Source organism: Fusarium falciforme, chromosome 6, assembly GCF_026873545.1.
Source record: "Fusarium falciforme chromosome 6, complete sequence".
Taxonomy (NCBI): domain Eukaryota; kingdom Fungi; phylum Ascomycota; class Sordariomycetes; order Hypocreales; family Nectriaceae; genus Fusarium; species Fusarium falciforme.
The window spans coordinates 1,718,931-1,745,937 of NC_070549.1; the positions used below are offsets into that span (position 1 = coordinate 1,718,931).

The following is a 27,007-nucleotide window of genomic DNA, read 5'->3' on the forward strand; positions in this document are numbered from 1 at the left end:
AGGGAATTTCTTCAAAGGACATATGTTAGGCGTTTTGATATATCTACGGCATATTTCTCCTATCGGGGCTTCTTTTCTCCAACTATGGAGTAGTTTAAGTAGAAAACCACGATATGAGCACCCCAAGATTGTCAAGCGCCATACAGTGGCCGTGACGGCTCATGGCCAGTTACTCCTGGTAACCTCGGAAATCTCAGCCAACAGCTTGTGAAGCTCCTTCAGCTCAAAGTTCTCCTCACACCACTTCTCAAATTCCTTTCCAGCAAATCCAGCCTGTCCGGCCTCGTACTCAACCACTCCGTCACTAAAGACGCAGGCATACGAATCCGCATCGAGCGGGTTCAGAGCGAGGCCGCTGATTCGGACGCCATCCTCTTGAGCCTGTCGCAGTGCCCTCTCCAGAGCGGCATACCGGCCTCGGAGATCGAAGCGGAAGCTGCCGTCGCGGTACTGGACCACCCATGAGCCCCCCGCGCCGAGCCAGAGACTCTGAGCGCCAGATTGCGCGGCGCCTGGCGTCACCTGTAGAGCGTCACGGACCGTGTCGGTGGGAAGATTCCACTTCTCTTCGTCGTTCACGGTACGGATGTAGAACGTGCCGTTGGGGCCGAAGCAGAGAAACGCTGGGCGCTCGACTTGGTGGCCATCGCAGAAGTCGGTAACTTCTTCGTAGCCTTCCAAGTCACTGCTGTCTAAGAAGAATGAGCACAAACTGCATCTAATAGAGAGTAAGGGGAAAACTCACTCATAGCGGCAACCTCTCCTTCGCAGATACGCCTGCAGCGAAAGTATCGTTCATTGGGTCCAAGCACGATGTACTCGGTGGTATACGCTCCGTTCACATGGTCAAAGTCCAGTTCGTTATTTTCCTCGACAGCTTTGGGGACTCGGCTGAGAGAGCAAGTCAGGAACACACCGCTTGCATCATATATTGCAGGATCCTTACCCATAGCTTCTAAAGCGTCCGCTGAAGAAGTAACTGTCCCCGCAGAGACTCAGGTTAGAAGGTTCGTGGGAGTAGTCCTCTTCGGATGGAGGCGCGATTCTGGTCATCGTGCAAGGGAGGTTAAAGTTCGATGTCATGTTGAAAGGCACGGGGATTCTTTCTCGAGGTTTGTAGTATACGTGGGAGTCTGCTTGTCAAGTTTGTTCTTGTTTGAGAAGATGTTTCCTTGAGGAACTTCTCCTATTCTTTATGTTAATTCCGAAGCAGTGAGCTGACGTCCTCTGGAAACTGTACAAGTCGATCGCGGTCAATCACGTTTCATGAGGTTGAGCCGTCGCCTTGAACAAGTCACAATGGTACCACAGGGGGTTCGTCAGACACGGCTGAGTTAAAGGACCGACTCAAGTGGTGATAGGGGTTCGTCACTTGAACGGAGATTTCGCAAACCTGTGGGACAGATGCTGTACATTGTCCTCCCTGAATAGCGACTGGGGGGAAACGACGGCAAGTCACAACTGCAATCAGAAAGTAAAGTGAAAAAAACGTTTGCTTATGGAAACAAGATCCATTCCATTCTTGGAGGGTATCAATCCGGTCTCGCTCTCAACCTCTAGCGACCTGTACACATCTATCTCTCTTCATTATGAGCATGCAGCTCTCGAACCATCTTGATCCTCATTATCATGACCAAATTCAGCAACAGTCAAAAACTCCAGGTACTGTGTCCGCCGGTTTTTCAAACAGTCTGTCCCCCCCATATAGGTGAATAAAACAACCAAAGTAGAGAAATCACGCCAATCCTTTGCGGTAGACAATCACTCGTCTAGGTGGGGATAAACTTCTGGGAGTCCTTCTCTTGTTGCTCAAACGACTGAGAAAAGGCAGCCAGGCCAGCAACGATGCCAGCAGCCATGAAGCAAACTGAAATGATGGACCAGATGACACCCCAGCACTGAGAAGAGCCGCCGTACCTCTTGGCGAAAACGCTAGCGTCGGAAGAGTTTACTTTACGCAGGATCAGATCGTCGCAGATATCCCATACGCTGTAGAGCGACGACATGACACCGATAAAGAGCACGACGAAGCGAAGGGCCTGGGCGTGTGAAATGAACCAACAGGCGATGAGGAGGCCGACAGCGAGCAGAATAGTAAGGATCGTCAGCCAGTCTCGCTTACCCCACCACAGGGTCAGGAGAAAGCAGACGGCCAAGACGATGCTGGCCACTTTGCTAGCGACGATGTTGAAGCCGCAAAAGGTCAAGAGAGCGCCGATAATCGAGGAGCCTAGATAGCCGGCTGGTAGAGTGATGGCACTCTTGCCGCCAATCATGTGCGTGACACCTCCTTCGTTGGGGTCGAGGCTGATGGACTTGACCTTGCCTCCAGTAAGCACAGCCGTGATGGCATGTCCAAATTCGTGAAAGGCGATGACCAGCATCTGCACAGAGTCAGCTACATCTCCGTCACCTAATAACCGTAGACAAAACGTACCTTGAAGGGCCAGAGGACCATGCGGACATAGGGAACGTTCCATAGAATCGCAATGACGACCACGTAGACGGCGATGATGCCGAGCGTCACCTGTTGCGTGTGCGTAGGGTTCTGAAGATCACGCCGTAACAGGTTATTGGCGACATCTTCGACGCCATGGCCGATGCCGTAGGGCTCACTAGACGGTGCGGGAGCCATATGTGTGTGTTTCTTTCTTTGAGCCTTGTCTGTTTACTCTGTTGCGGGGGAGATGGGGTTTATGCGCCCTCGAGGTGTCAATGTAAACAAGGTCTAGGCAGGTCGCTAAGCCAGAACGAACGAGAGAAAGGATTCTAGGCTGAACAAATCGAGAATGATGCGAGGTCTGAAAAAAGAAGTTTGTTTGCAGATGTAGGATTTTTACTTCCCCCTCCATCACGCGCGAGCGCCTCGTAATCCTTCCTCCTCTTGCCAAGATTGCTTGGAGGTTGACGCGGCACTCGAAAAGAGGCGGAGCTGAAACAGCGCCTCACTCGAGTGTGGCTGGAAAGTAACGGCTCGCACGGTGTGATTGGTCAGATATTAATAGGGCTGGGGTTTTCGGCCAGCCCCTGCCAATCATGCCTTTGTTGAAGCTGGGCGACGTCATCGTCCGCGCGCCGGACAGTTTTTCTTTTCTTCACCCACGGACAGGAACGCTCGAGTTTATGATCAAGGGTCCATCCATCAAGGGTTCTTTAGAAGTCTGTTTCTTCTCTTACAACCACCATCTTGGAGCATAACCCAATTTCTTTCCGTGAGCCAATCATTCACTGCCTGATGGACCCTCAACCGTGAGAACCATCCAAGTGCAGAACAACTCCGTGACAATGTTCCTGAGCATCATGAATCTTACCAATGTCACTCTGGTCATTCCCTGGCCATCCTCATCCTGGTCACCGTCTTTCTCGCTCGGCACTTGAGCCGAAAGTCCACATTCAAACGTGCAAAATCCTCCGGAATGGCTTCCGTTCAGCATCACAATACTAGACCTCTTGTTCAGTTTGCAAACGCCACTCACCACGGTCGCAAAGTCAATAGTATCAACGCTATTCAACTCACAGACAATATAGCTAAACCATTGTTTGTCTTGGAGACGAAAAAGAAGCCATCATGAAGGCACCAATTTCTTCTGGGCCGCCCCCATGACTATCCCGTGTCCTTCTCCAACAATCCCAGTTCTGTGGATCCGAAACCCCCCCTCCCCTTCCGTCAGGATTTGCAAAATCTCAATCCTCATGATACACGGCCCCTTGACCCTTGGGGGTAGAAGTTGTATTGATAAGATATAGCCTAGCCCAAGGGCCCGGGTAATTATAAATGGCCATCTCTTCCGCCGCGCCCCAGATCCCGCCCCTAGAGCCCTCGTCCCCAATCTTCCAACGAACACGAGCCGCCCTCGCCGCCATCATGCCAGCCGACTTTGACAAGCAGAGCTACTGGCACAAGCGCTTCGCCTCCGAAAAGGCCTTTGAGTGGCTCGTCAAGTCGGCCGATTTCATGCCGCTAGTCGAGCCGGTTCTTGAACGGTTGGACCCGGCCACGGCACGGATCCTCCACATCGGCTTTGGCACCAGCGACCTTCAAAACCACTTCCGGGCCCGGGGCTTCCGCAACCTTCTCAATGTCGACTACGAGCCTCTCGCCATTGACCGCGGCCGCGAACTTGAGACTCAGGCATTCGGGGATGTGCAAATGCGCTACGAGGTTCAAGATGCCACACAGCTCGACCTAAAAGAAAAGTTTGATCTCATCGTCGACAAGAGCACCGTTGACGCTATTTCATGCGCCGGCGAGACCCCGCTACGCCGTATGGCCGCCGGCATCCGGAATTGTCTCGCCGATGGCGGTGTATGGGTTTCCCTCAGCTACTCTTCCTCGCGCTTCGACCTTGATGACCTACCTTTTGATATCGAGGTTCTCGCCAAGGTTCCTACGCCTAAGCTACTACCACATGATCCGGACCTATACTACTGGTGCTATCTCCTCCGGCCGAAGCGAGACACGCCCTTCGACTCCCCCGCCGCAATGGACGACAATCCCGCCGGGGAAGGCTAATGCGCCGGCGCGCGATGCATGCAGGCCGGGCATTTATCAAGGGTGTATTATACACACCAAAGGGATAGGATGGAAACACTGATCCCTGTTCGCGACCCCCCGATTTCTCGATTCGGTTCGCCTCTCGACAATCAAACTTGACGAGTTCGCGAGGCGGGTCAATGCGCTTGGGTCGTCTCGGTTTGCCGAAGGATTCAAAGCCACGCCAAGGAGCTTTAAATCCTACGAAGTAACCCTATGCCCGAATTTAGCTTGACATATCTCGACACATGAGCCTCAGATGGACGTCAAGATGAGACAGAAGCATTTAGGGGGCGAATAAAGTTGGAGATTCTTTAACAGAGTCTGGTAGATAAAAGGGGAACATTTATTTTGGTGATTACCATGTCCATATAGAACGCCGTGGCTTATATCCCTTCCATGCCTGTCATGCTGGATGTCCTGTGATTTCCTTCCCTTGCTTCATAAGTACCATTTTCGTGATTCCCGCATTGCCATAACGCCAAACATGCCAAAAATTCACTATGAACCCGACGGCCACGATCTTGGTTGCTCTCGCGACGGCCAGGTATCCATCTCAAGCGTCGACGTCCCGCTGTCGGTGTCTTTGTGTCGTTTTCCGCCACTAAAAGTGCCCGCTTCGATGTCGATGTGGTCGTCCTGAATCCTCACCCCTTTGCTCCCTCGCTGCAGGCTGTCCGTCCAGGTCCGACTGGCCTTTTTGGGACTCGTGATAACTGTTACTACTCCTCCTTGGGCGGTGCCAGGCGGGTAAGCGTGTGAGCCTGTCTTGTTGTAATAGCTGCTGCTCTTTGACCGAAAGATGCTCCTGAAGAGCGGGCGCAATGCTGGCACGCTACCACAGATGACGCCCAAGTTTGCCTCCACGGCGGTCCAGATCCAAAGATAGAAACCCTCCCAGGTAACATCGTAGGTCTCGTCCGTCACGTAGTGTGTCCAGTATGCGCGCATCGAGGCCGCGAAGACGACAACAAGGCCAAGTGAGAAAACCACAATGAGGGCGATGCGTTGCGAAAGTGGTAGCTTCAACTTGAATAGTGTTGGTAGAGGGATAGCACAGACGAGTAGGTCGGTAACAACTGTGGTAATAGCTTGGCTCCTACAAGGGGTCAATGACAAGTCAAGCAAGGGGCTATTGAGAAACCTACAGCACACTGGGGCCTTCCGCAGAGCAGCTATCACCGCCTGTCAAGCTCCAATAAGCAGACATTGGCCTACAACAGTTAGTCATTGAGTCTAGTGAACAGCTCGGCGTGTATCCATGAACATACCGACATTGTGTCCAAAGCACAATAAGAAAGATAAAAATCAAGGCGGTAACCAGGCCGATCGATCCATAGGTCACGCGTCGAAGCCATGAGTGAGCCGGGGCAATTCGGAGATAGGAAACGAGAATCGAGTTCTTTGCGAGGCCGGAAGAGAACAAGAAGAGTGTCTGGGCGGCGATGGACACCTGCCGACCTTTGACAGCTTGGGACTCTTTCAGATCCCACACATGAATGTTCCATCCGTACATCTGAGCCGCCAATATCACACAGATTGTCACTCCAATGCCGAAAACCTAATCCGGAGTGTTAGCAGGGGGGGTGGCGATCAGCATGCACATGCTCGTTGGACGAGCCGAGGTACGGATCTGGGGAAGATTCTTACCATGGCAGCCAACATGAGCCAGTCATCGAGGCCGCTTTTGTTGACCTTGAATATCCGGACGTAGAGGCGAGCCAGGAGAGTGAGAACAGCGACCGACATGATGGACACCTCGACAATGAGCAGGGCGGGCCCACGGTGGTCCGGGTTGTCGTAGTTCGGGTGAGGCCATGTGGCCATCACCTCTGGAGGCGGGTTACGCATGGTGCTGAGACGCTCAAGTGAGCATCAAGAAACCAGAGCTCTGAAACAGTAGAATGAGAGCAGAGACCGGCGGCAGCGGGGGTGGGAGCTGCGGAAGCATCATTATAACTACAGTGAGTCGGTCTCCATCTTCGCCTCCACGCCGACCCGCCTCCACGACCAGGCTGGGAAACAGGAGCTAGGCTAGGGCATGGCATCCCAAGATTCTCAGTCGACGGGGCCACGTCTGCAAACCATCCATCCATCCATGGATGCGCGTCTGGGTTTATGGGGAGTCAGTTCGAGATGCCCGGCGTCGCATGACGGTGGGCTCTGCTAGGCTCGGCTTGGCTTGGGTGATGGCTTACAGAACCCACGGCTAGAAGGACGCCATCGGTGGTCGATGGAACGGTGGAGATCCAGGGCCCCAGGACAAGGGACCACTAAGACTAGTGGCCGGGCGCATCGGAGGCATTAACTCGATCCATGATATTGATTGCCGACTCCAGGCTATGTGGCCGGGCTGCTTCACGGAGCATGTCCGAACAAGGTTTGGTCCGGAGGAGTCCAAGGGCCCGAGGGAGGGGGCGGGGGGCTCCGCGGCCTTGAGAGATGGATGGCGATTTCCAAAGAGCGATCCGAGGCCGGGGTTTCATCAGCATGAGAGGCAGGGCAGACTGCAGACTGGGGTCAGGTTGCAGAAGGCGATGGGGCCTGCAAGACGAGACTCGGTTGGTATCAGGGCGTAACTGGCAGAGAAGCTTCGACGCTGATGGAGACGAGAAGGACCGAAAACGTGGTGTAAGCTATGACTTGACACTTGATGAACCAACCAGACGCCATCGACAGCTATTTGTTGGTTCAAGGCGGCTCTGCAGATAAAAATTCGAAGCCAGGATATCCTCACTTCTTTTACCGTCGGCCCAGCCCGTGCTGTGGCTTAAAGTGCTGCTCAGACAAAAGTAGTCGAGATCACCTCCAAGACAAGAAAGCAACATGGTCCATGTCAAAGCACACACCATAGCCTGCTTCAGGGCATCTCTTGGCAAATGTCGTATATCCAGGCACGAATGCATCTGGCTCAACCAGGCAAACGGACACAAGGACCGTCACACGCCACCGTACGATTCACACAAAGATGACGGGCATCAGGGCCGTGTCACCCAGGGGAAGGGTACGGAAGGGAAAAAAGTCGCCTCAGGGGCGCCTCTGTTGGTGCTGCCGATCATTCGTCCGGATGGGGGCCGGGCCTCGTGGCTTTTTTTAAGGTAACCTTGTCGATGGGTTTCCTTTCGAGAAGTCGTGTGTCGAGGTTTCCATGACGGTTTGTTTCTCGGCCGTGTGGACCTGAAGAGCAAGCAGGTCCGGGCGAGAGTTGAATATTTTGCAAGACGACGGGCCTGTGCTCCGATAGTGTCAGGCATCACGTACGGCACGGCGAGAATGTTGGGCCATGATCATGGCATCGCTAAACTCGAAGCTTGGTCTGAAGGGAAATTACTTGTTGGTAGATCGAGATGCAAGAGAATGGATGGATCCATCGTGATATCCGGGCTGGAGTTGAACCTGAGGCACAGCCTGAGGCACCAAAGACTCGGTTTTGGAAAGAGCGGCGCACGGTCATGGGGCACAACTAGGTGAGGTTATCCGTAATGGAAACACTTGTTCCTTCCAACTTGAGCACAAGTCTGGTGGTGCAAGTGCGAGTGCCCCAGAGCTTGAAGGGCACTTGCCTAAACAGGCAGGCATCCAGTTTTTCACATGGAAGTTTTTAAAACGTATTCTTGCTGCAGGGGAAGGCGCCCTTTTCTTTTGACAAGGCAAGGATCATGTCGCGCAATGTTACCCCAAGATCAGTTTTTCTTTTTTTTTCTGGTAATTTTTCCTGTCACTCTCTGCAAATGACTCGAATAAAACATTCCGGAGTGGCACAAAAGACCCTGCACTGGGGTATGAATCCTCAGATCTCTGGCCTCGGGACTGTCAGCTTAACTAGGATGGTCATTATTTCCGCGGGTCCCGAGTAAAAATTTTGACATGCAAGGATGCTTTGTGGCAATTCCGATAGATTTGTGAATTTTATATCCGAAAATGTCTTGTTACCGCGCTTCCAGGCTTTTCAGAAACTCGTAGATGTGGTCCATCTGCTCGGGCACCTTGAACCAATGACCCTCTTGCTCTGCACCTGTGTACTCTCGCCAATCAACACTGCACCCAACTCGACTCAAGATCCGCGCTGCTTGTCGTCCTAAGTCGACGTCGACATAAGCATCGTCAACGCCATGTCCCATAAGAGCAGGGATGGTCGACTGTCGCTGAGGAAGTGATCTCATCATGTGTTCCACAAACTCATCGCCGTGATGATCTCCATCCAGCATCTTCTCAGCATCATCTCCAAGCGGCATCCATGTGCTGCTCCCCACAAACCCACCCAGCCATTTCCCCGGATCATCAACAACATTCCCTTCGCCCATCAATGACAGCACCGTCCACATGCCGACCGCTCCCCCTTGACTTATGCCCCCCAGAATCACCTTGCCGTCCCCCAATCTCGTCCTCTCCTCCTGCAGGATACCTCTCACATGTGTGACCGCCTCCTTCAACCCCTCGGAATCCCCATCCCCATCCCTGCCGTCCCTCAACTCAAACCACATCGGCATAAACTCTTTAAACACTTCGCTCCAGACTTGCCTTGCAGCGGGGAAAACCCACCGCCAACCCGGTAACGCCTCCTGCAGCGACCGCCCGTCTGATAGGACAGACGAGTCCATCAACTCCTCCGCAAACTCCTCCGCATCACTGCCTCTGCCATGCAGGAAGACTATCGTATGCATATGGGGATAGTCGGGATGGTGGTCTAGCACATGCGCCGGTCCGTATCCCTGTGTCGAGTTCGACGGCGTCGTAGCCGGGTCTTGGACCGAGCGGAAGCCGGTTGCTTCGGGCTGGTCTAGCTCTTGATGATCGTCATCTGTCATGTCGGTTGGTCGGGTGGCGCTTTCACGGGCCAAAATGAAGGCCGCTTCTTCGGCAATGTCAGTCTTTGCTTGGTTAGTGTCAAAGTGGTGGAAAACCCCTGGTTGTACAGATGAAGAAATCCTCCATGTTAGTCATCTGTGATGAACAAGACAGCCTACAGGTACCCTGACCACGGAAGTTGGGATTACTTTTCAATAGCACGAATTCACAATGAGGCGCAGTAAATCTACCGTAATAATATTACGATATTAAACACTACATAATAAACCACTACCCAACCACGGTGCAAAGCCGCGCTCGACCATGACTCTTACGGTATTCAAATTCCCAAAACGCCCCACTGAACCTCAACTGCGTATGCAGTCCCTCTCACTAAAAACATCCAATCACAATAATCAGTTGCAGACAACATCGTGAATCAACATCATTGACCTTCAAGCCGAGTTGCTGCTCTACCCGTTGCTTGGCTTGACCTCTATCTCTGTCTCTGTCGCAGTTGTTTCCAATCGGTATAGCGCTGGCATGGACTCGGGGTTGCGGCCCATGATCTTCTTTGTGTACCAGCCCAGTCGCTTGACGTAGTACTTAGCGTGGTCTCTGTTGCGCATGCTAAAGACAAAGTCCAACTCCTCCAGTGACAGAGCCTTGGTTTCCGGAAGGAGGAAGTATGCAAACACCAGCCCGAACATGTTCCATGACGCATACCAGAAGAAGGCACCTGATGTCGTGAAGGCAGCCTCCATAGAAGGCCACGTGAAACTGAGAAGAAAGTTAAAGGCCCACGTAATAGATGTCGCCGAAGCCATGCCCAGAGCCCGAATGTGTAGTGGAAATGCTTCCGCGCTGTAGGTGAATGGAACTGGACCAAGGCCGGGGGAGTACACAGCCATAAACAGGTAGATGCCAGTCGCAAGAAGCCCCAGGCGAACAGGTCCCTCTGGAAGATAAAAGTTTGCGCCAGTCCAGAACAGACATATGCTCATGAGAGGGAACGTCGATAGGAGAAGGTTTCGGCGGCCGAAGGTATCGATTGTCCAGATTGCCGGCAACGCAAAGAGCCAGTTGATGGCACCGCCGCCGAACGAGATCAGCAGAGCCTGCGACTGTGTGTATCCTGCATCCTTAAAGATCTTGGTGCTGTAGTACGCAATCACGTTGACTAGGATCATGTTAGTCCAGCTCATTACTCATCGGGGGTTAGGAGGTACATACCACCACAGAACTGCTGCATCAGCATACAAAACCAGGAAGACTGAGCAGCTCGCCAGTTTCTCCTGACACTAAAGAACTCCTTGAATACGTTGTGGCCTTCCTTAGAGCGCTCCTCGACCTGCAGAAACTTCCACGCAAGATACATATCGCGAGCAGCTTGCAAATCATACTTGCGGAGTCTTCTAAGCGAGTTATAAGCCTCCACAAAGTTTCCCTTGTCCATGTACCAACGAGGACTCTCAGGGAGGAAGTAAACAAGGGATCCCACGATCAGCGGTGGAAGGGATGTCGACCCAATCATCCATCGCCAGGGGGCGAACTCGTTAGGATACTTCAGGTTCTGGAAAGCGATCGAGACAGCAAATCCCAGCATGATGCCAAATGCCGTCCACATTTGCCACATCATTGTCAAGGCTCCACGGATATTCTTGGGGGCGCATTCGGCAGCATAGACGGGAGTGGTGCTTGACTTGGCACCGACAGCGAGACCGAGCGTGAAGCGAGCGAGGAGGAAGCAGAGCCATGTGTTGGCAGCGGCCTGCCAGATACCGGTGACAAAGGCGAAGAGGCAAGAGAAGGCGATGGTACCACGGCGTCCGAACCAGTTGTTCAGGGGGGCATTGAGCCAGCATCCGATGAGTGCGGCCGAAGCATAGGGAGCACCATTGGTCAGGCCGATCAGCGCATGTCTGGTGATTTTGAACTCGGCAAAGTAGAAGCTCTAGATTCATATCAGCAAACTTCATCCATCTAGGCCAAGGGCGGCTCAATCTTCATACCTGAGCGCCATTGATGACCGTCTGGTCCATGCCCTGCACAATAGCACATCCCGCACACAGAGCACAAAGGAAGTAGAGCATCTTGGGCTGAGCTCTCCAGCGGTGTGTCTCCTCGTAGCGGAGAATCTCCTTCTCGACCTCGCTCAAAGCATCGATCGACTCGAACCCTTGTGGTACGTTGATAACCTTGGCCAGAAGGGCTGCTTTGCGGAAAGTGTCGATGTGCTCGAGTAGACCCTTTTGCAGACACAGGCCGCTGGCATCGGCAATGAGTTCTTCTTCGGTCATATCAGCCAGCGGGTTCTGGAGGACAGTCGTTGGGGCATCGTTGGCCAGTTCGTTGGCATTGTTGTGGAGGGATTCGCGAGGGGCATCCTTTCGGCCTGCCCAGTGGTAGCTTAGGCTGGGGTTATTATCGCCAGTGCCTGTCTGGCCAGGCTCTGCGCTTTGAGACATGATCTGGAGCCAGAAGATGTCGTTTCGGTTTCGGAAAGTGTGCTTGATCTGAAGCTGTTGGATAACGGCGCGGTATGGGGATAGGGCGATTGGGGACTGGGGGAGGTAGGGACTATATAGAAAATACTAGGTAAAAAGAAACTCAAAGGCCTTCGGCATTGGCGACGAGGACCGGTGGAATAAACTCTGGCTGTGCTGCGCAGCGAGGATGCAAGGCGTCAAAGTCTCTCAACGCAGACGTGTGCAAGCGACGAAGAGTTTGAAGCATGTTGAAGAATGGATGGTTGAGATCCATCGTAGCTTCCTGTATCGTAGGTTTGACTTTTTGCGTATCTCCTTCCTATTGCAATGGTTGAAGGCGAATCACGAGGCAGTGCGAAGGGCCACGATACATGAGGAGTGACCAGAATCTCACGATACCCTTATGGATGGGCACCTATCTAACCGGCCCCTTCCGCAGTGAGGTAGTTTGGCACAGTCAACAGTCGAGGGCAGGAAGTATGTTCAGGTCCAACAACGTCATTCTGTAACCAGGAGGCTTTCTGAGGCTGCAGCCCGACGTGAAGAGTGGTCTCTGAGTGCGGGTTAACTTCAAGCATGCGCATTATTGACTTACAACTCGGCACCTCATGGGGAAAGAGGCCGACAAGGTTAACATGGTGTATGCGGGATATGAGTTTCAATGTGGGGGTTCCTTGAACAAGCGCACATGCTCTACCCCCATTCATCCTCTATGTTGCTCCTTGGGTGCGAGTCGTTGGGCCGGCCCAGACATCATCGAACAGGATGAACACTCAGGGACATAGATGCATATTCTTGACTCTATTCTGCCTCATGAAGGATGACTTGTTGTTTGGGTCTTTATGTCAGCATGTCTTCAAGCGTCCGTCCCTGAAGAAAGTGAGTCGTTGGGGCTTTGCAAATACCAACTTTCGGCACCTCGCTGTTCCAGCTCCAATCATGTATGAATTGGGCCTAGGCTCGATTGATACAGGGCCATCTCCCTCCCCATTGCTTCTGTAACTGCCTATACAGCGTAGCTCAGCGCCGACTGAAAGCAAAAATCTTTTGTTTGGGAAGGATATTGGTCGGCTGTTTACTGTATGGATCCTTTCCGACAGCAAGTCCTCGGTGAGGCAGGTGATAGGATTTGACTTTCGGTGAGCCACGCGTGACAGCTATCAGATTTTCTCTTCTCTGAGGAATAGGGTTGACTATACAGGTTCTCAGGCGTGTAGAAGAAGCATCATTATTCATGGATTCAGTAACCAAATTGCGGTTGCTGTAGGGTGACGTTGTGACTCGGGGCTGTGCATTATCCATGTACGTACGAGAACGGCGAGAGGACGACATATCCGTATCCGTATCCGAGGTAGTTACTGCAGAATCGGCCAGGTACGATTCACCTTCTCCCGGTGAAATCGGGATCTCTCTTCCCCCGAGTGTCAGACTTGCCAGGGCTCAAGGAATGCTCATGATGTGGCCCATGCAAGGGTCCGGCCGGTCCACCCCGCTGACAAAACGTCTGGTTCATCAGCGTCTGTGCCTTTGGCCAGGGGATTAGATTAATTGACGGGAGTCAGACCAGGTTAACCCTTTCAGCACTTGACTTGTCACAACGAGAGCACACGTCGCCTTTGCAGGCGAGGCCAAGCTCAGTCCTAGCGTTCACGGGCTGTTGACGACCGTTGAATGCTTGTCCGTCGGCGATCATGGCTGGGGAAAGGAAGTTATCCACAGTAAGGCGCTAAGGAAGGCCGCCAGCGCTTGCATGTAACTATTACGTGGCGGCCATTGCGGGAGGCCATCACGAAGCACAAAAATAGTTACTTTGTTGAGAAAGAAACGGTCAGTCTGATGATGCCTTTAATTGTGATTGAAGAAGTGAATTCATCGCGGAACAACTTGGCTCCAGGTTCGACAAAGGCTTAGGGTATGTCACTGAGCTGAGCCTCAAACTCCCGACGCTGAAGAAGTTTGGGATGCAGGCAATTAAAACTCGACCTCCACCATCAACAAATCCACCGGGGTCTCGCCCAGGCAGTCATGATGGAGCAGCCAGTCATCATTGTCCATCCAACAGAGAGTGGCGCTTCCTCCCCGGCCACCGAAACAATGCGACTGGGAGCCTGTGAGACTGGGCGTGCCAGACATGTCCCAAAGGGTCCGTTGCTGGGTCAACAGTACTACGTAACCGTTTGTTTGGGATGACCCAAGCTTCCTCCCCAAGCTATCACCCACCCCCCACCACCAAATCCATATTCGCAACCATATCCGCTCGCTCCGTGCTACTGTGCGACGCCTCGTGGAAAAAGGGAAGGTGGCAGCTTTCATTGCGTGCTGCTCCGCTCTTTGTCTCTCTTCAACTCTCTCGTCCTGACTCTCGCTCGACAATTCTGTGTTGCATGCCCGAGCTGCATTCTTTGTGCGAGCTTCACCCACACTTGCACTCTCAACCTGCAAGCCAACACCTTGTGTAGATCAAGGTTTCAACATATTACGCGCTCGACGACACCTCGAAACTCTATCCGGCAAGTTCAATCTTTGATTGAGGAGTCCTTCCCAGGAGAATCCGGTCGTTCTTCTCGTTCCCTACGGCGTAGGCCGTCGAGGAAACGCCTGTCGACTCCCAAACATCCTCGCTTTGGGCCTCCAATCGCCAATCTCGAATCCCCCGTCCTCTTGCAACTACCCGCGTCCACATTCCAGCCTCCGAGTCAACCGCCATGGACCCAAACATGCCCCAACGCCCGCCCGACTACAGCCTCCCGCCGTATGATGACGATGAACTTAATCACACGCCCACCGGCCATAGTCCCGCTGCGATGAGACTTTTGACCTCTGTGGAAGAACCTTACGACGCTCACAAGTATGTACCACCCTCTCCATCAAAACAAACGCCTTCCTCTCCTCTTGCTTCCTCTGCTTTATCCCCAAAGACAACGCCCTCTTCCTCTTCACCGCCAGTCGCGATCCCATCACCACTGCCTCCTCTGGTTCCTCAGCACAGTATGTCTTCAGACAAAGGCAAGCAGGTGTCCGGGTCATACCCCGAGCACCTGGATGACCTCGAGAAGGATACTACAAGCGAGGAACGTGACCGTGTATCTCCTCTCCCTCTACCTCCAGCCTACTCCCCCAGCGTGGCCGAATCACAGTCCCTGCTGTCCCGCGATGCAATGTCTGGAGGACTTTCTGCAAAGCTGCAGAACAAAAAGAGCAAGAACAGCATGCGAGTTGTATTCGCAGACATGCCAGACATGCCCCGAGATCTCCCAGAGATCCCTGAGGGAATCAGCGAGCGGCGCAGACAGCACAAGGAACAGCGTGATGGCCGAGACCAGCCTCCCCCCGTACCACCAAGGCCACACAGCCGATTGAGATCCGTCCAGAACGCTCGCTCACATGAGAAACTTCCCAGTCTTCGAAGTCCACAAAACCTCAACTACCAGCCCAGCGTCCGGTCATCGAGATCCGGCTCTATCTTCAACGATGCGCCACATATGCCACCCCCCGACTCTTCCTACATCCCGTACGGAATGCACATGAACGATGGCTCACCACAACGACCATGGACACCCTCATCACGCATGTCGGATTTCACAAGGTCCGACTTCTCGAGACCTCCTCCATCAAACGGCATGTATGAGCCATCTGATCTCAATGGAAGTCCTCGACCGGGGACCCCTTCTTCTAGATATGGCGGCAGCCCACGGCGGCCACTTCCTCCAGCGCCACTCTTCTCAAACAACAACTCTAGAAATGTCCCGCCCTTTGCAGACGATGCGACAGTATCTATCCCTCTGCACAGTGATATAGATGACGATGTGTTTGGACCCGAATCAGACCTCAGCGACGCGAGGCCTCATCCGGCGGACCGGGGCTCATACCTTTCATCCGATTCTCAAAGTACACTACACGAGACACATTCAGACTACGACAAGTTTGAGCACTATGGCCCGGCTCCGGATGGCGCCCAGGAACGAAGAGGTGTCCGCGCACCCCAAATGTCCAGGAAGGAAGTGCAGCTCATCAACGGTGAGCTGGTGCTGGAGTGCAAGATCCCCACCATTCTCTACAGTTTCTTGCCACGGCGAGGCGAGGTTGAATTCACCCATATGCGATACACAGCAGTTACATGCGACCCTGACGACTTTGTCGAGAGAGGGTATAAGCTACGACAGTCGATTGGAAAGACTCTCCGAGAGACTGAGCTGTTCATTTGTATCACCATGTACAACGAAGATGAGATCGGCTTCACCCGCACCATGCACGCCGTCATGAAGAACATCTCACATTTCTGCTCCCGATCTCGATCCCGTACCTGGGGTGAGACAGGGTGGCAGAAAATTGTGGTCTGTATCGTCTCAGATGGTCGTGAAAAGATTCACCCTCGTACTCTCGACGCCCTTGCTGCCATGGGTGTCTATCAGCACGGTATCGCGAAGAACTTTGTCAACAACCGAGCTGTTCAGGCTCACGTGTACGAATACACGACCCAGGTCTCTCTCGATTCCGATCTCAAGTTCAAGGGTGCCGAGAAGGGTATTGTTCCTTGCCAGATGATCTTCTGTCTGAAGGAAAAGAACCAGCGCAAGCTCAACTCGCACCGATGGTTCTTTAATGCTTTTGGCAAGGCTCTTAACCCTAATGTCTGTATTCTACTGGATGTCGGTACTCGTCCTGGTGGCACCTCGCTCTACCATCTCTGGAAGGCCTTTGATACCGACTCGAATGTTGCCGGCGCTTGTGGAGAGATCAAGGCCATGAAGGGCAGACTGGGTGCCAACTTCCTGAACCCCCTTGTGGCGTCCCAGAACTTTGAGTACAAGATGTCCAACATTCTTGACAAGCCCCTCGAGTCTGTCTTCGGCTACATTACTGTGCTCCCCGGTGCCCTCAGTGCCTACCGTTTCCACGCGCTGCAGAACGATGAGACTGGACATGGACCCCTCAGCCAGTATTTCAAGGGTGAGACATTGCACGGACAACACGCCGATGTCTTCACGGCCAACATGTATCTGGCTGAAGATCGTATTCTTTGCTGGGAGTTGGTGGCCAAGCGAGGCGAGAGATGGGTCTTGAAGTACGTCAAGGGATGTACTGGTGAGACTGATGTGCCTGGTAAGCCCTCCCCTATCAATGCCTTTGTATTCATCATGACACTAACTCTGAAATAGACACGGTCTCGGAACTAATCTCGCAGCGTCGACGGTGGCTCAACGGTGCCTTCTTTGCCGCTGTCTACTCTCTCGTCCACTTCAAGCAAATCTGGCTCACGGATCATACTGTGGCTCGCAAGGTGCTTCTGCACATCGAGTTCTTCTACCAGTTCATCCAGCTCCTCTTCACATTCTTCTCTCTGGCCAACTTCTACCTCACCTTTTACTTCGTCGCAGGCGGTCTAACAGACCCCAAAGTCGATCCGTTTGGACACAACATCGGCACTGTCATCTTCCATATCCTGCGGTACGCTTGCGTTCTCCTGATATCGACGCAGTTCATCCTGTCCCTCGGCAATAGACCCCAAGGTTCTAACAAACTGTACCTCACGAGTATGATCATATACGGAGTCATCATGGTCTACACGACTTTTGCTACGATCTACATCATTGTTCGACAGCTCACGGCAGATGACGATAAGATAGAGATGGGTAACAACGTCTTTACCAACCTCATCGTATCCATCCTATCGACCGTGGGAATGTACTTTATCATGTCGGTCATATACCTCGATCCTTGGCACATGATCACCTCGTCAGCACAGTACTTCGTCCTGCTTCCCAGTTACATCTGCACGCTACAGATCTACGCCTTCTGCAATACCCACGATGTCACCTGGGGAACCAAAGGTGACAACGTCATGAAGACTGATCTTGGTGGTGCCGTTGGTAAGGGTGAAACCGTCGAGCTGGACATGCCCAGCGAGCAGCTCGACATTGATAGTGGTTACGATGAGGCCCTCCGCAACCTCCGTGACCGACTTGAAGTTCCCGAAACCCCCATGAGCGAAGCCCAGATGCAGGAAGACTACTACAAGAGTGTCCGTACGTACCTGGTGCTGACCTGGATGATTTGCAACGGTATTCTCGGCATGGCTGTCTCGGAGATTTACAGTGCCAAGGGCATTGGCGAGAACTACTACCTGCGCTTCATCCTCTGGTCTGTCGCTTCTCTGGCCGTCTTCCGTGCTATCGGCTCTACCACCTTTGCCATCCTTAACGTTGTCAACATGATTGTGGAGGGCCGGGTGCGGTTGAGTCTAAAGGCGCCCCGATGGATGGGTGGCCTCAAGGAGCGGTTCAACGACAAGATGAGCAGCGTGTCGAGTAACTTGCGAAGCTGATCTTCATTCATGTCTGAACGAACCAAGGCGGTTCTTGCGTGTGATTTTTTTTTTGCATTTGAAAGATTGGGTTCTTTACATCCGGCGTGGTCAGGCGCATAAGGGCATGGAACGGCGAAAACAATCCCCAGCTTTTTGTTGAAAGAATAACGATCGATGTACGAGACAGGCTCTCTCGAAAAAAGATGATGATGTTGTTACGAGTTTCTTGTGGACAATGTTTTTGTTGAAGGAGGGTCTGATTTCTTGTTGGAATTACTAGTCTTGGTCTTGGGTCTGGGTATTTTTGTTTGGTGTGGTTCGAGTTTGGGAGGCAAAGGTGATGCGGATAGACAGTAGTTGTTGTTATTGTAGTATACCCCTTGCAGGATGTCGAGAGGTTGAGTGGAGGAAGACATCTGTAAGAAGAAGCAATGTATGAAGTTCAAGTCTATAATGATTCACAGAAAGGTTTTGTATGTTTGTTCTCAAATGCGAATAAAAATGATAATCCTACATGTAATCAATGCGTAAGGTCCAAAATTGCGCCGGGCCAAGTCAAGCTATGCAAGCAAATAAAGACAAAAAAGTATGATATCAATCCGTCATTGAATATCCCCCCGTTTTGTTTTTCCATATCCAATTCATCATGGCGGTCATTCTTTGATCATCATCTATTCCTCATCTTCGTCATCCTCAGGGATCTAATCCAACTGTTAGCCAACTATACATAGTATCAAGAGCAGAGTCAACAACTTACGTTATCGTGGAAGTTCTGGCCATCAGTGGTGGCCACAATCACGCCAGTACGGATGCAGAAGTCACCAAAGCGCTCACCCTCCTGTCGTTCCAGGGCGTACTGCTTCAGGAGAGGCTTCATGATGGCGAGAATCTCATCCTCCTTGATGCTCTGGCGGTACAGCTTGTTGAGACGCTGGCCGTGGTAACCACCACCCAGATACATGTTGTAAGCACCATAGGCCTTGCCGACAAAGGCAACCTCGGCCAACCAGGGGCGAGCGCAACCGTTGGGGCAACCCGTCATACGCATGACAATGGAGTCCTGGCGGAGACCGTTCTCCTCGAGGCAGGCCTCAAGCTTGGAGATGAGCACGGGTAGGTATCGCTCAGACTCAGCCATGGCGAGACCGCAAGTGGGGAAGGCCACACAGGCGGAGGAGCTGAGGCGGAGACCAGAGAACTGGATGTTGTCGAGCTTGTACTTCTTCATGAGCTCCTTCATGGCGGGGAGGTCCTCATCGGCGACGTTGCTGAGGATGAGATGCTGGTTACCTGTAAGGCGGAACTCGCCCTTGTGGACCTTGGCGATCTCGCGCAGACCAGTCTTCATCTGGAACTCGGCAGTGTCCTCGATACGGCCGTTCTCGATGAAGAAGGTGAAGTGGTTGAGGCCAAACTCATCCTTCTGCCAGCCGAAAGTGTCGACGTTGCTCTTGAACTCGAACGGCCGCTCAGGCTCGAACTTCTTACCCCAGAGCTCCTCGACCTTGCCACGGAAGACGGGCACCGTCATGTCGTCGATGGTGTACTTGAGACGGGCGTGCTTTCGGTTCTTGCGGTCACCGTTGTCACGCTGGACGAGCATGATCTTCTCACAGACAATGTGCACATCCTCAGTCTTGCAGAAACCGAACATGCGACCAGTCTGGGGATACGTCTTCTTGTTGTTGTGGGTAGTACCCATACCACCGCCGGCAAGAACGTTGAAACCAGCCAGGTTACCATCCTCGCCCTTGATGGCGATCAGGCCGATATCGTGGGCGTACACATCGGTGTCGTTGTGGGGAGGGATGCCGATGGTGATCTTGAACTTTCGGGGCAGGTAGGTAGGGCCATAGAGGGGCTCAAAGTCCTGGACGGCGTCGCCAGCAACCTGGGTCTTTTGGTTGTTCTCGTCGGTGAGCCAGATCTCGTGGTAGGCGGTGGTCGAGGGCAGGAGGTGGTCGCTGATGAGCTGCGAGCAAGCAAACACCTGGCGGTGATACTTGGACTGGGTGGGAAGCGAACTGCACATGACATTTCGGTTCACGTCACCGCAAGCAGCGATTGTAGTCATCAGAGCACGGTTGATGGCCTGCATGGCGGGCTTGAGCTTGCTCTTGACGACACCGTGGAACTGGAAGGTCTGTCGGGTGGTGAGCTTCATGGTCTCGTTGCCGAGCTCGTTGGCGATGTCGTCCATCTGGACCCACTGCTTGGGTGTCGAGATACCACCGGGCAGTCGGCATCGGATCATGAAGGAGTAAGCGGGCTCCAGACCCTGAGCCTTGCGCTCGTCTCGGATATCACGGTCGTCCTGCATGTAAGTGCCGTGGAACTTGGTAAGCTGCTGGTCGGCGGCCGAGATAGCAAGAGTGGAAGTGTCATTGAGACCCTCCAGAATGGTACCACGGAGGTAGTTGGAAGCAATCTTGATGTCCTCGTTGGTAATAGGTGGGGGCTCCTCAGGGAGGCCATCGACGTTGTCCACGCCGAGGGCAGTCCAAATCTTGGGCTCCCACTCCTGGTAACCAGTCTGGAATCCATCGGGATCCTGGTCGTCTCCCAGACCGATGGGGACCAGGTGCTTGGCACCCAGGTTGGTCAGAACCCGGTCAAGATCCTTGGCAGGCTTGTTGTAGTAGATTCTGTCCTCCTTGCGAGGCCAGTAGTGGCTGTCACCCAGACCAAAGACGGAGTAGTTGACGGTAGCCAGGTCGAGATCGGTGTTGTCCTTGATGGCATCCCAGAAAGGCAGACCGTTCTGGGGGAACTCACCCTGACCGGCAGTAGAGGTAACAAAGACAATGTTCTCCTCAGCGGGAAGATCCTCAAGAGGATAGTCCTCCATGGTCATGACAGCCGTCTTCAAGCCACGAGCACGACCACGGTTAGCAAGTCGCTTAGCCACAGTACCAGCGTTGCCGTTATCGGAAGCAAACAGGATAGTCAGGGGAGCACCCAGGAGACCCTCAAGCAGCTGGTTGTAGGCATCCTTGGCCTTCCTCTTCTGCTGAGCTCGGACTTCGGTTCCAAAGTCCTGGGCAAGGGCGGCAGCGAACTTGGGCTCCTTGGCAGCAAGCTGGGTGAGCTGGTTGTCGCGGGCTAAGAACTTCTTGAGCTCTTGCTTGATGAGCTCAGAGTCGAGTGAGAAGTTGGGCTCCCCCTTCTTCTCGTTGTCGGGGTTCCAGCGGTAAAGAGGCCAGTAGCCGGCGTCGACGGCCTTCTTGGTCTCCTGGAGGACAGTCAGGGGAGAGTCGGTCTCACCGAAGTAAGGCAGGTAAGCCAGGACCACGGAGGGGCCGTCGAACTTGTCAGCCTCGAGCAGGGCCTGGAGGACCTGGGTGTAGGAACTGTAGACAGCAGTAGAGGCGACGTAGACGTTTCCGAAGTTCATGGCGTAAAGGCCAATGTCCTTCTTTCGGCGGTTGGCGTCGGCAGTAGCCCTCTGGGAGTAGGGGGTAGAGTCGATGATGAGCATGTTGACGTTCTCACCAGAGGCCAGAACGTGGTGAACTCCAGAGTTACCCAAATCGTAAGACCAAGCATCAGATCCAGTCAACCACAGAGACTCCTTCCGGAAGAGGCCCTTAGCAGAGAGGAGCTCAGCGGCAAGAGGAGAGCCATCAGTCTCAAGTCTGGCAATCACATCATCGGCAATTTCTGTCGACTTGGTGGCATCGTCGGCGTTCATAGCCCATCGAGCCAGCCAGCTCTTGGGAGCATCAGTAATGAAGCTGCCGTTGGTAGCGGCATCCTTAACCTGAGACACGAACTGGCTGCGGCGTTGCTTGCGAGCGAGCAGAGAGCCAAAGCCGAACTCGGGGCTAGCAGCAACGGTAGGAGAAAGGCCAGTAGTGGCAGACTTGATGGCGTTGGCAACGTACGCACGCTTGCCAAAGAGCTGATCAAGGATCTTGGTGTAGGCAGTCTCAAGCTGGGGAGTCTTGAGATCGTAGCCAGTGGGCTCCTTCCAGGCGCTCTTCTTGCCAACCTCGAGGTTCTGGATAGGCTTCTCGGCAGTGAGGTTCTGGAGCACACCCCGCAGAGCCTGGACCACAACCTCAGGGGCGAGGTAGCCCAGCTGATGGCCAACAATCGTCTCGACGCCACCGGGTCCGCTCTTGACGGAGGTCAGGACATCGATCAGAAGAGGACCCCACTTGGTGGTCTTGCGGTGGATCTGCTCCAGAACAGCGATTCGCTTAATGGATCGAGGGATGGCCTCGACGAGCCTAGAGCCGATCCAAGGTCGGTAGAGGCGAGGAGTGAGGATGGCGGCAGAAGCGAAGATCTCGTCGGGGTTGGCCTCGTCGATGGCCTGGGCGAAGGCGCCAGCATCAGAGCCGAAGATGAAAAGACAGTTCTCGGCATCAGGAGGTCCAGAGTACTCGAAAGCGCTGTACTCTCGGCCAAGAGCAGTCTTGATCTGGCCCCAGATGCGCGCGGCGCACTTGTAAACGTCCTCAGAGGTGACCTGGGGAGGGGCTGTCTCAACAGTGGTGGCAGCGGAAGAGGGCGCAACGGGAGTGCTGGCCTCGCTATCTTGGCTGGACTTGACAGAAGTTCCAGCTGAAGGAGCCTTGGAGGCGCTGGCACTGGGGGGCACAGTGAGAGAGCCGTTGTTAGCAGCGCCGGTCACGACAGGCGCATCATGATCCGAAGAAACGGCAATGTGGCCATCATCGGCGTAGATGCCGGACTGTGAAGATGTGGTTGTGCCAGCCTGGAATCGGCGCACGCTCTCAATGTCGAGAATGTCGCGGATAACTGCGGCGTCCTCAACACCAATGGGCTTGTCCTTCTCAGAGGTAGAGGGAGCAAAGAAGTGGATGACACCCTTGCCGGCGCGGATAGCCAGAGCATGGGCAGTCAGAGCCATGTCCTGGGCCTCCTGGAGGGTCTCGGACTGGACAAAGGTCCATCCTGAATTGCGGATAGCGGTGATGACAGAATAGTCGGCAAATGTCCGCGGCTGGAGGGAGACGTGCAGGACAACGGGGTAGTTGGCCAGCTTGTAGAGGTGTGAGACCGAGGGGAGGAGGATGGAGGATGTGGTGGTGACGGAGACGAGCTTGCCAGCTCGGATGGGAGTGTATACTGAGAGAAGAGGGTCGGCATTGTGTCGGACGGGGAGGATCTGGAGGGTTTGGCGGTTAGCTGTGTATTCTCATGTCATTGCCCACACCAATTGTGTAACTGAGGGCCCCAATTGTGTCGATGTCTTGATTACACCGAAAGAGACTTCCACGGTATGCCCAAATAAGGTCGGGGATTTTTCGGAGAAGTATTCAAGGAGGGGTAGATTCTCCATGCGTGTCTGACTTACATCAGGAACTGCATCAGCGCTCTGGGCGACCAGGCTGCTGTCCTTGCGGCCTGCGTACCGCTTCAGGTGGGCAGAGAAGTCGGATTCGGTGCCAATGGCGGGCTGGACGGAGACGATGACATCGCTGGAGAGGTAGGCGATTCGAGCCACTGCGAGAAGAGGTCAGTCAATTGGTCCTTGTCACCGAGCTGATAGCAATTGATGCCGCCTTTTCTGCGCTGGGAGAGTAGAATATGCGCATCAAGAGGGGTTTGTCTTGCGATCTCGAGCTCATCCAGCGCATTGGAGGTTCCCAAGCACAAGAAGGGCAAACTCACCAGCCTCCTCAGGAGTCTTGATCTGGTGCTGTGAAGCAGCGTCCATCGTGACCCGTTCCGTCTTCGTCTTCGTCTCGTCGGTTGTTTCTAATTCGAGGCTCGGATGTCCTGTCCGTCCTGAATGTGTATTCTTGGGATGGACAGAGCAGACACAGCTGCTTGCGCTTCACACGGAGGGGAGGGGAGGATGTGTGGGAGAGAAGGAAGATGGAAGGAGAGACACGGAGAAAGGAAAATATCCCAGGGACGGTCTCGCTCACGCGGGATCCGGGGATCTTGAGTGGTTTTCTTTCCTTTCCTTGGAGATTAGAAAAAGGTTTCTTCCCTCTGGCTCAACGTCCGAAGAAGGGAAAAAGAAGGTCTGTTGACTGGAGCGACCCCCCTCCTTTGCTCGGCCCCTCGCTTGCTCTATTCCCTGTGCTCGCACGCCTTTTTTTTTCTCACTTGCCCATCCGGCCGACGAATTTTACCCCCCCGCGCGCGCCAAATAGGGACTGAGAAAAACCATACCAGAGACCGCGCAGCAACCAGCAGATTTGCTTGTATGAATCTTTGCCCTCGATTGCGTGATCGATTAGCGGGATGCCATGCCCCGGACGGCGGGGCTCATTGGGGTCCCTTTGGGGTGTTGCCTCGGGGTCGCGCCTTCCGCTGGAACCAGACCCGGCGCACGGCTCCGCGACCGCCGACGACAAATGGCGAGCCTCGGATTTGCTTCGCTCGAGCCTGCCATTGGCTGATCGGCCACAAGGTGCTGAGTCGAGCCAATCAGCACCCACACGTCAGCGCCGGCAGTGGGAGCCAGTACGTACCGGGGTACATGACATAGCAGGACCCACCCCGACTTCCTGCTCGAGGCACGCTGTTGGGCCACCGACGGCCCGCGCAAGACGAGGAAAAAATGATGAGAGGCAGGCGCAGGCCAAATTCGCTCCTTCCCTGGTCGCCTAAAACTGCCCACCCCGAAACAGCCAGGTCACGCACCCTCAAACCAGTAGGGGTACCTCCGAGTACCGGCCGGTGGCCGCTGTGCGTTCTTTGGCATCAGAACCCTGGGGGAGAGCATGGGAATGACACCATCGGCAGACAGACGAAGAGCTGCATAGGAATTGGTCATCTGTTGTTTCTCTCCTCTCACGCAATCTGTGCAACGAACGATTCCATCAATGGTTGAGCAAATGCCTTGGAGAATTCCGACTAGGCCTCGGTCCACTTCCTATCCGTTCTCGTCTGGCCTGTCCCCAGCGGGAGTTCCGAGGACGGAGGTTCGCAATGAGGCTGACTGATTGATTAAATGGTTAGCTACCATTGGCTGGAATAGCTTGCCTATTCCATCCGGATCCATCTCTACGGAAACGAGCAGTTCAGTTCAATCTCAGACAAGTGTCATCAAAGACAAATGTCTTGCTGAAGAGTCTTGGTATCTACGTTTATTTGATTTCCTATATTACGAAACAGGTATTATCATTTCCCCATTAGTCCACCGCCCTTACAATGCAGCCAGTTCATGATCCAAGCATGTCCACCCAGATTCCGTTGACAACATCCCTTGTCAATGTGAGAGAACACCGCCGAGCCCACTGATCTGCGCTTATCCAATGAGTAATTATGAGATGCCATGTGCCTCTGACGTCTCGTCGCAATCTGCCGGGGCCGTTCTATCACGCAATGCCGCTTCACCAGCCGCTGAGTTGGTTCATCCGCTCTCACCGCCCGCAGACGCCGCTGAGCCGATCCGCAGCATGCCGCGCTTTCGCCGCACTCGCCGCATCTGCCCGAGTTATCGGCTGTGATCCCGGACTGGTCTCCGTTGTCGCCCAGTAAAGACCAAAAATGCCACCCACCCCCTTCGCAATTACTCCATCTATCGTGTGTTGCGCCCGTTCATTCTGAACATGCGTGTCGTGCTGAGAAGATCCAAAGGTCAAGGTACCAGGCCATATCTCATACCGCAGAGGTGTCAAGTCAGTCGGCAACGCCTCCCGGCCTGGCCGCTGACCATCATATTTCACTCCAGACTCCGTGCACCGTCCTTCGAGTTCTTCCATCAACCTGCGGCATCTCCCATATCGAATGTTCTTTAGACCTCACCGGCCAGCGTGCCCGTCGAGCCTGACTTGTTGGGGCCCAGGTTAGGGGCCCATTCATCAGACTCTCGAGCATCGAGCCAGTAGGTCCGACCGCACGAGACCATCAAACGGCCAAGCCGTCCCCTGCGGCCCTCGCCGTCCGGTAGGTCCTCGGCGAACGGTCCCTCTTGATCATCCACACCGGGGCCTTCCAGAATCATCAGTTGCATGTACTTTTGCAACACCTGCTTAGCGTACGCCATGACGACGAAGCAGAAGTAAACGCGAATCAACATCGATCCCACAATCAGGAGCATGCTCGTCGCCGTTTCTTGTGGCACAACCTTTCCATGCATTTCCGTCTCCTTGCGCAGTCCCTGCATGCCCTCAGCCACAAAGTTGGGCAAGTTGGTCTTCTTGAGGTCGGCTGATTCGGTCAACTGAGTAGAGAAGTACCAGTCCAAGCCGAACGCCGCCGTATATCCGATGTTGATGACTGTGTCGAGAATATACATCCACGCGAGAGCCAGGCACTCGAAGGGGCTCTGTCGTCGAACATGAGGAACCAGGACGGCGAGCCCGATAAGAATGGCGATCGAGTAGACGTAGGTAGAGAGCTGAAGGAGAGAGAGCTGATAACCGGTAAGGATGGCGAGCAGACCGTAGACACCGGTGACCTTGTTGAAAACGAGGGCTAGTGAGATGACTTCTGCGCCGGTCTGGAGGCTGATGAAGCCAAACAGGGTCTAGAGGCAGGTTCAGTTAGCATATTTTGCCTATTTTGAGCGTTGTGGAAGCCTCAATCCATCGCTGTCGACCTGAGAGTTTGTTCTCCTTACCTTCGGCCGGGGCACCCGGAGTGATCGCGTGAGTCGAGACATGGCGAGGCAGTGCTGGTAGAACCCTCGCTGTCCTCTTCGGCCCTTCACAGACTATCGATTTATTCTCGTCGTGGTTATCCTCGTCGTCAGTTGAAGTCTGGTTCCGGAAGCGTGTTAAGGTTGAAAATCAAGGACGCGATACGTGGTGAATGGGAAATAAGGATCATTCCCAGTTGATGATGCTGACTAAGGGAAGAGGTCTTCCGCCGCTTCCGTCACTGATGGGCGCAATCTCAATGCAGGATCACGTGTGGAGGAAGCATGCAACAACTTAAATTAAGGAGCTAAGCAACCTT

General features: G+C 53.7%; 9 protein-coding genes across 9 annotated transcripts; 2 read left to right on the forward strand and 7 right to left on the reverse strand.

The window, feature by feature from the left end:
• Nucleotides 1-159: 159 nt before the first annotated feature.
• On the reverse strand, nt 160-1,083 carry NCS54_00808400 (Hypothetical protein; the record flags this gene model as incomplete). The annotated part of the gene is made up of 3 exons (XM_053153483.1): nt 160-692; nt 746-891; nt 947-1,083. The coding sequence occupies 3 exons, from the start codon at nt 1,081-1,083 to the stop codon at nt 160-162; spliced, it is 816 nt and encodes a 271-aa protein (XP_053009458.1).
• Nucleotides 1,084-1,769: 686 nt separating this feature from the next.
• On the reverse strand, nt 1,770-2,635 carry NCS54_00808500 (Hypothetical protein; the record flags this gene model as incomplete). The annotated part of the gene is made up of 2 exons (XM_053153484.1): nt 1,770-2,384; nt 2,438-2,635. The coding sequence occupies 2 exons, from the start codon at nt 2,633-2,635 to the stop codon at nt 1,770-1,772; spliced, it is 813 nt and encodes a 270-aa protein (XP_053009459.1).
• A 1,140-nt stretch (nt 2,636-3,775) lies between these two features.
• On the forward strand, nt 3,776-4,513 carry NCS54_00808600 (Hypothetical protein; the record flags this gene model as incomplete). Its single annotated transcript, XM_053153485.1, has 1 exon — nt 3,776-4,513. One exon carries the CDS (start codon nt 3,776-3,778, stop codon nt 4,511-4,513), a length of 738 nt encoding a protein of 245 aa, XP_053009460.1.
• A 522-nt stretch (nt 4,514-5,035) lies between these two features.
• On the reverse strand, nt 5,036-6,385 carry NCS54_00808700 (Hypothetical protein; the record flags this gene model as incomplete). Its single annotated transcript, XM_053153486.1, has 4 exons — nt 5,036-5,633; nt 5,683-5,748; nt 5,806-6,095; nt 6,185-6,385. The coding sequence occupies 4 exons, from the start codon at nt 6,383-6,385 to the stop codon at nt 5,036-5,038; spliced, it is 1,155 nt and encodes a 384-aa protein (XP_053009461.1).
• Nucleotides 6,386-8,463: 2,078 nt separating this feature from the next.
• NCS54_00808800 (Abhydrolase-2 domain-containing protein) lies at nt 8,464-9,469 on the reverse strand (the record flags this gene model as incomplete). The annotated part of the gene is made up of 2 exons (XM_053153487.1): nt 8,464-9,410; nt 9,451-9,469. The coding sequence occupies 2 exons, from the start codon at nt 9,467-9,469 to the stop codon at nt 8,464-8,466; spliced, it is 966 nt and encodes a 321-aa protein (XP_053009462.1).
• A 326-nt stretch (nt 9,470-9,795) lies between these two features.
• On the reverse strand, nt 9,796-11,790 carry NCS54_00808900 (MFS domain-containing protein; the record flags this gene model as incomplete). The annotated part of the gene is made up of 3 exons (XM_053153488.1): nt 9,796-10,502; nt 10,556-11,276; nt 11,335-11,790. The coding sequence occupies 3 exons, from the start codon at nt 11,788-11,790 to the stop codon at nt 9,796-9,798; spliced, it is 1,884 nt and encodes a 627-aa protein (XP_053009463.1).
• A 2,726-nt stretch (nt 11,791-14,516) lies between these two features.
• NCS54_00809000 (Chitin synthase) lies at nt 14,517-18,136 on the forward strand (the record flags this gene model as incomplete). The annotated part of the gene is made up of 2 exons (XM_053153489.1): nt 14,517-16,914; nt 16,971-18,136. The coding sequence occupies 2 exons, from the start codon at nt 14,517-14,519 to the stop codon at nt 18,134-18,136; spliced, it is 3,564 nt and encodes a 1,187-aa protein (XP_053009464.1).
• A 653-nt stretch (nt 18,137-18,789) lies between these two features.
• On the reverse strand, nt 18,790-23,807 carry NCS54_00809100 (Flavodoxin-like domain-containing protein; the record flags this gene model as incomplete). Its single annotated transcript, XM_053153490.1, has 4 exons — nt 18,790-18,819; nt 18,876-23,255; nt 23,445-23,593; nt 23,762-23,807. The coding sequence occupies 4 exons, from the start codon at nt 23,805-23,807 to the stop codon at nt 18,790-18,792; spliced, it is 4,605 nt and encodes a 1,534-aa protein (XP_053009465.1).
• A 2,034-nt stretch (nt 23,808-25,841) lies between these two features.
• Nucleotides 25,842-26,711, reverse strand: NCS54_00809200 (Hypothetical protein; the record flags this gene model as incomplete). The annotated part of the gene is made up of 2 exons (XM_053153491.1): nt 25,842-26,576; nt 26,670-26,711. 2 exons carry the CDS (start codon nt 26,709-26,711, stop codon nt 25,842-25,844), a joined length of 777 nt encoding a protein of 258 aa, XP_053009466.1.
• Nucleotides 26,712-27,007: the final 296 nt, after the last annotated feature.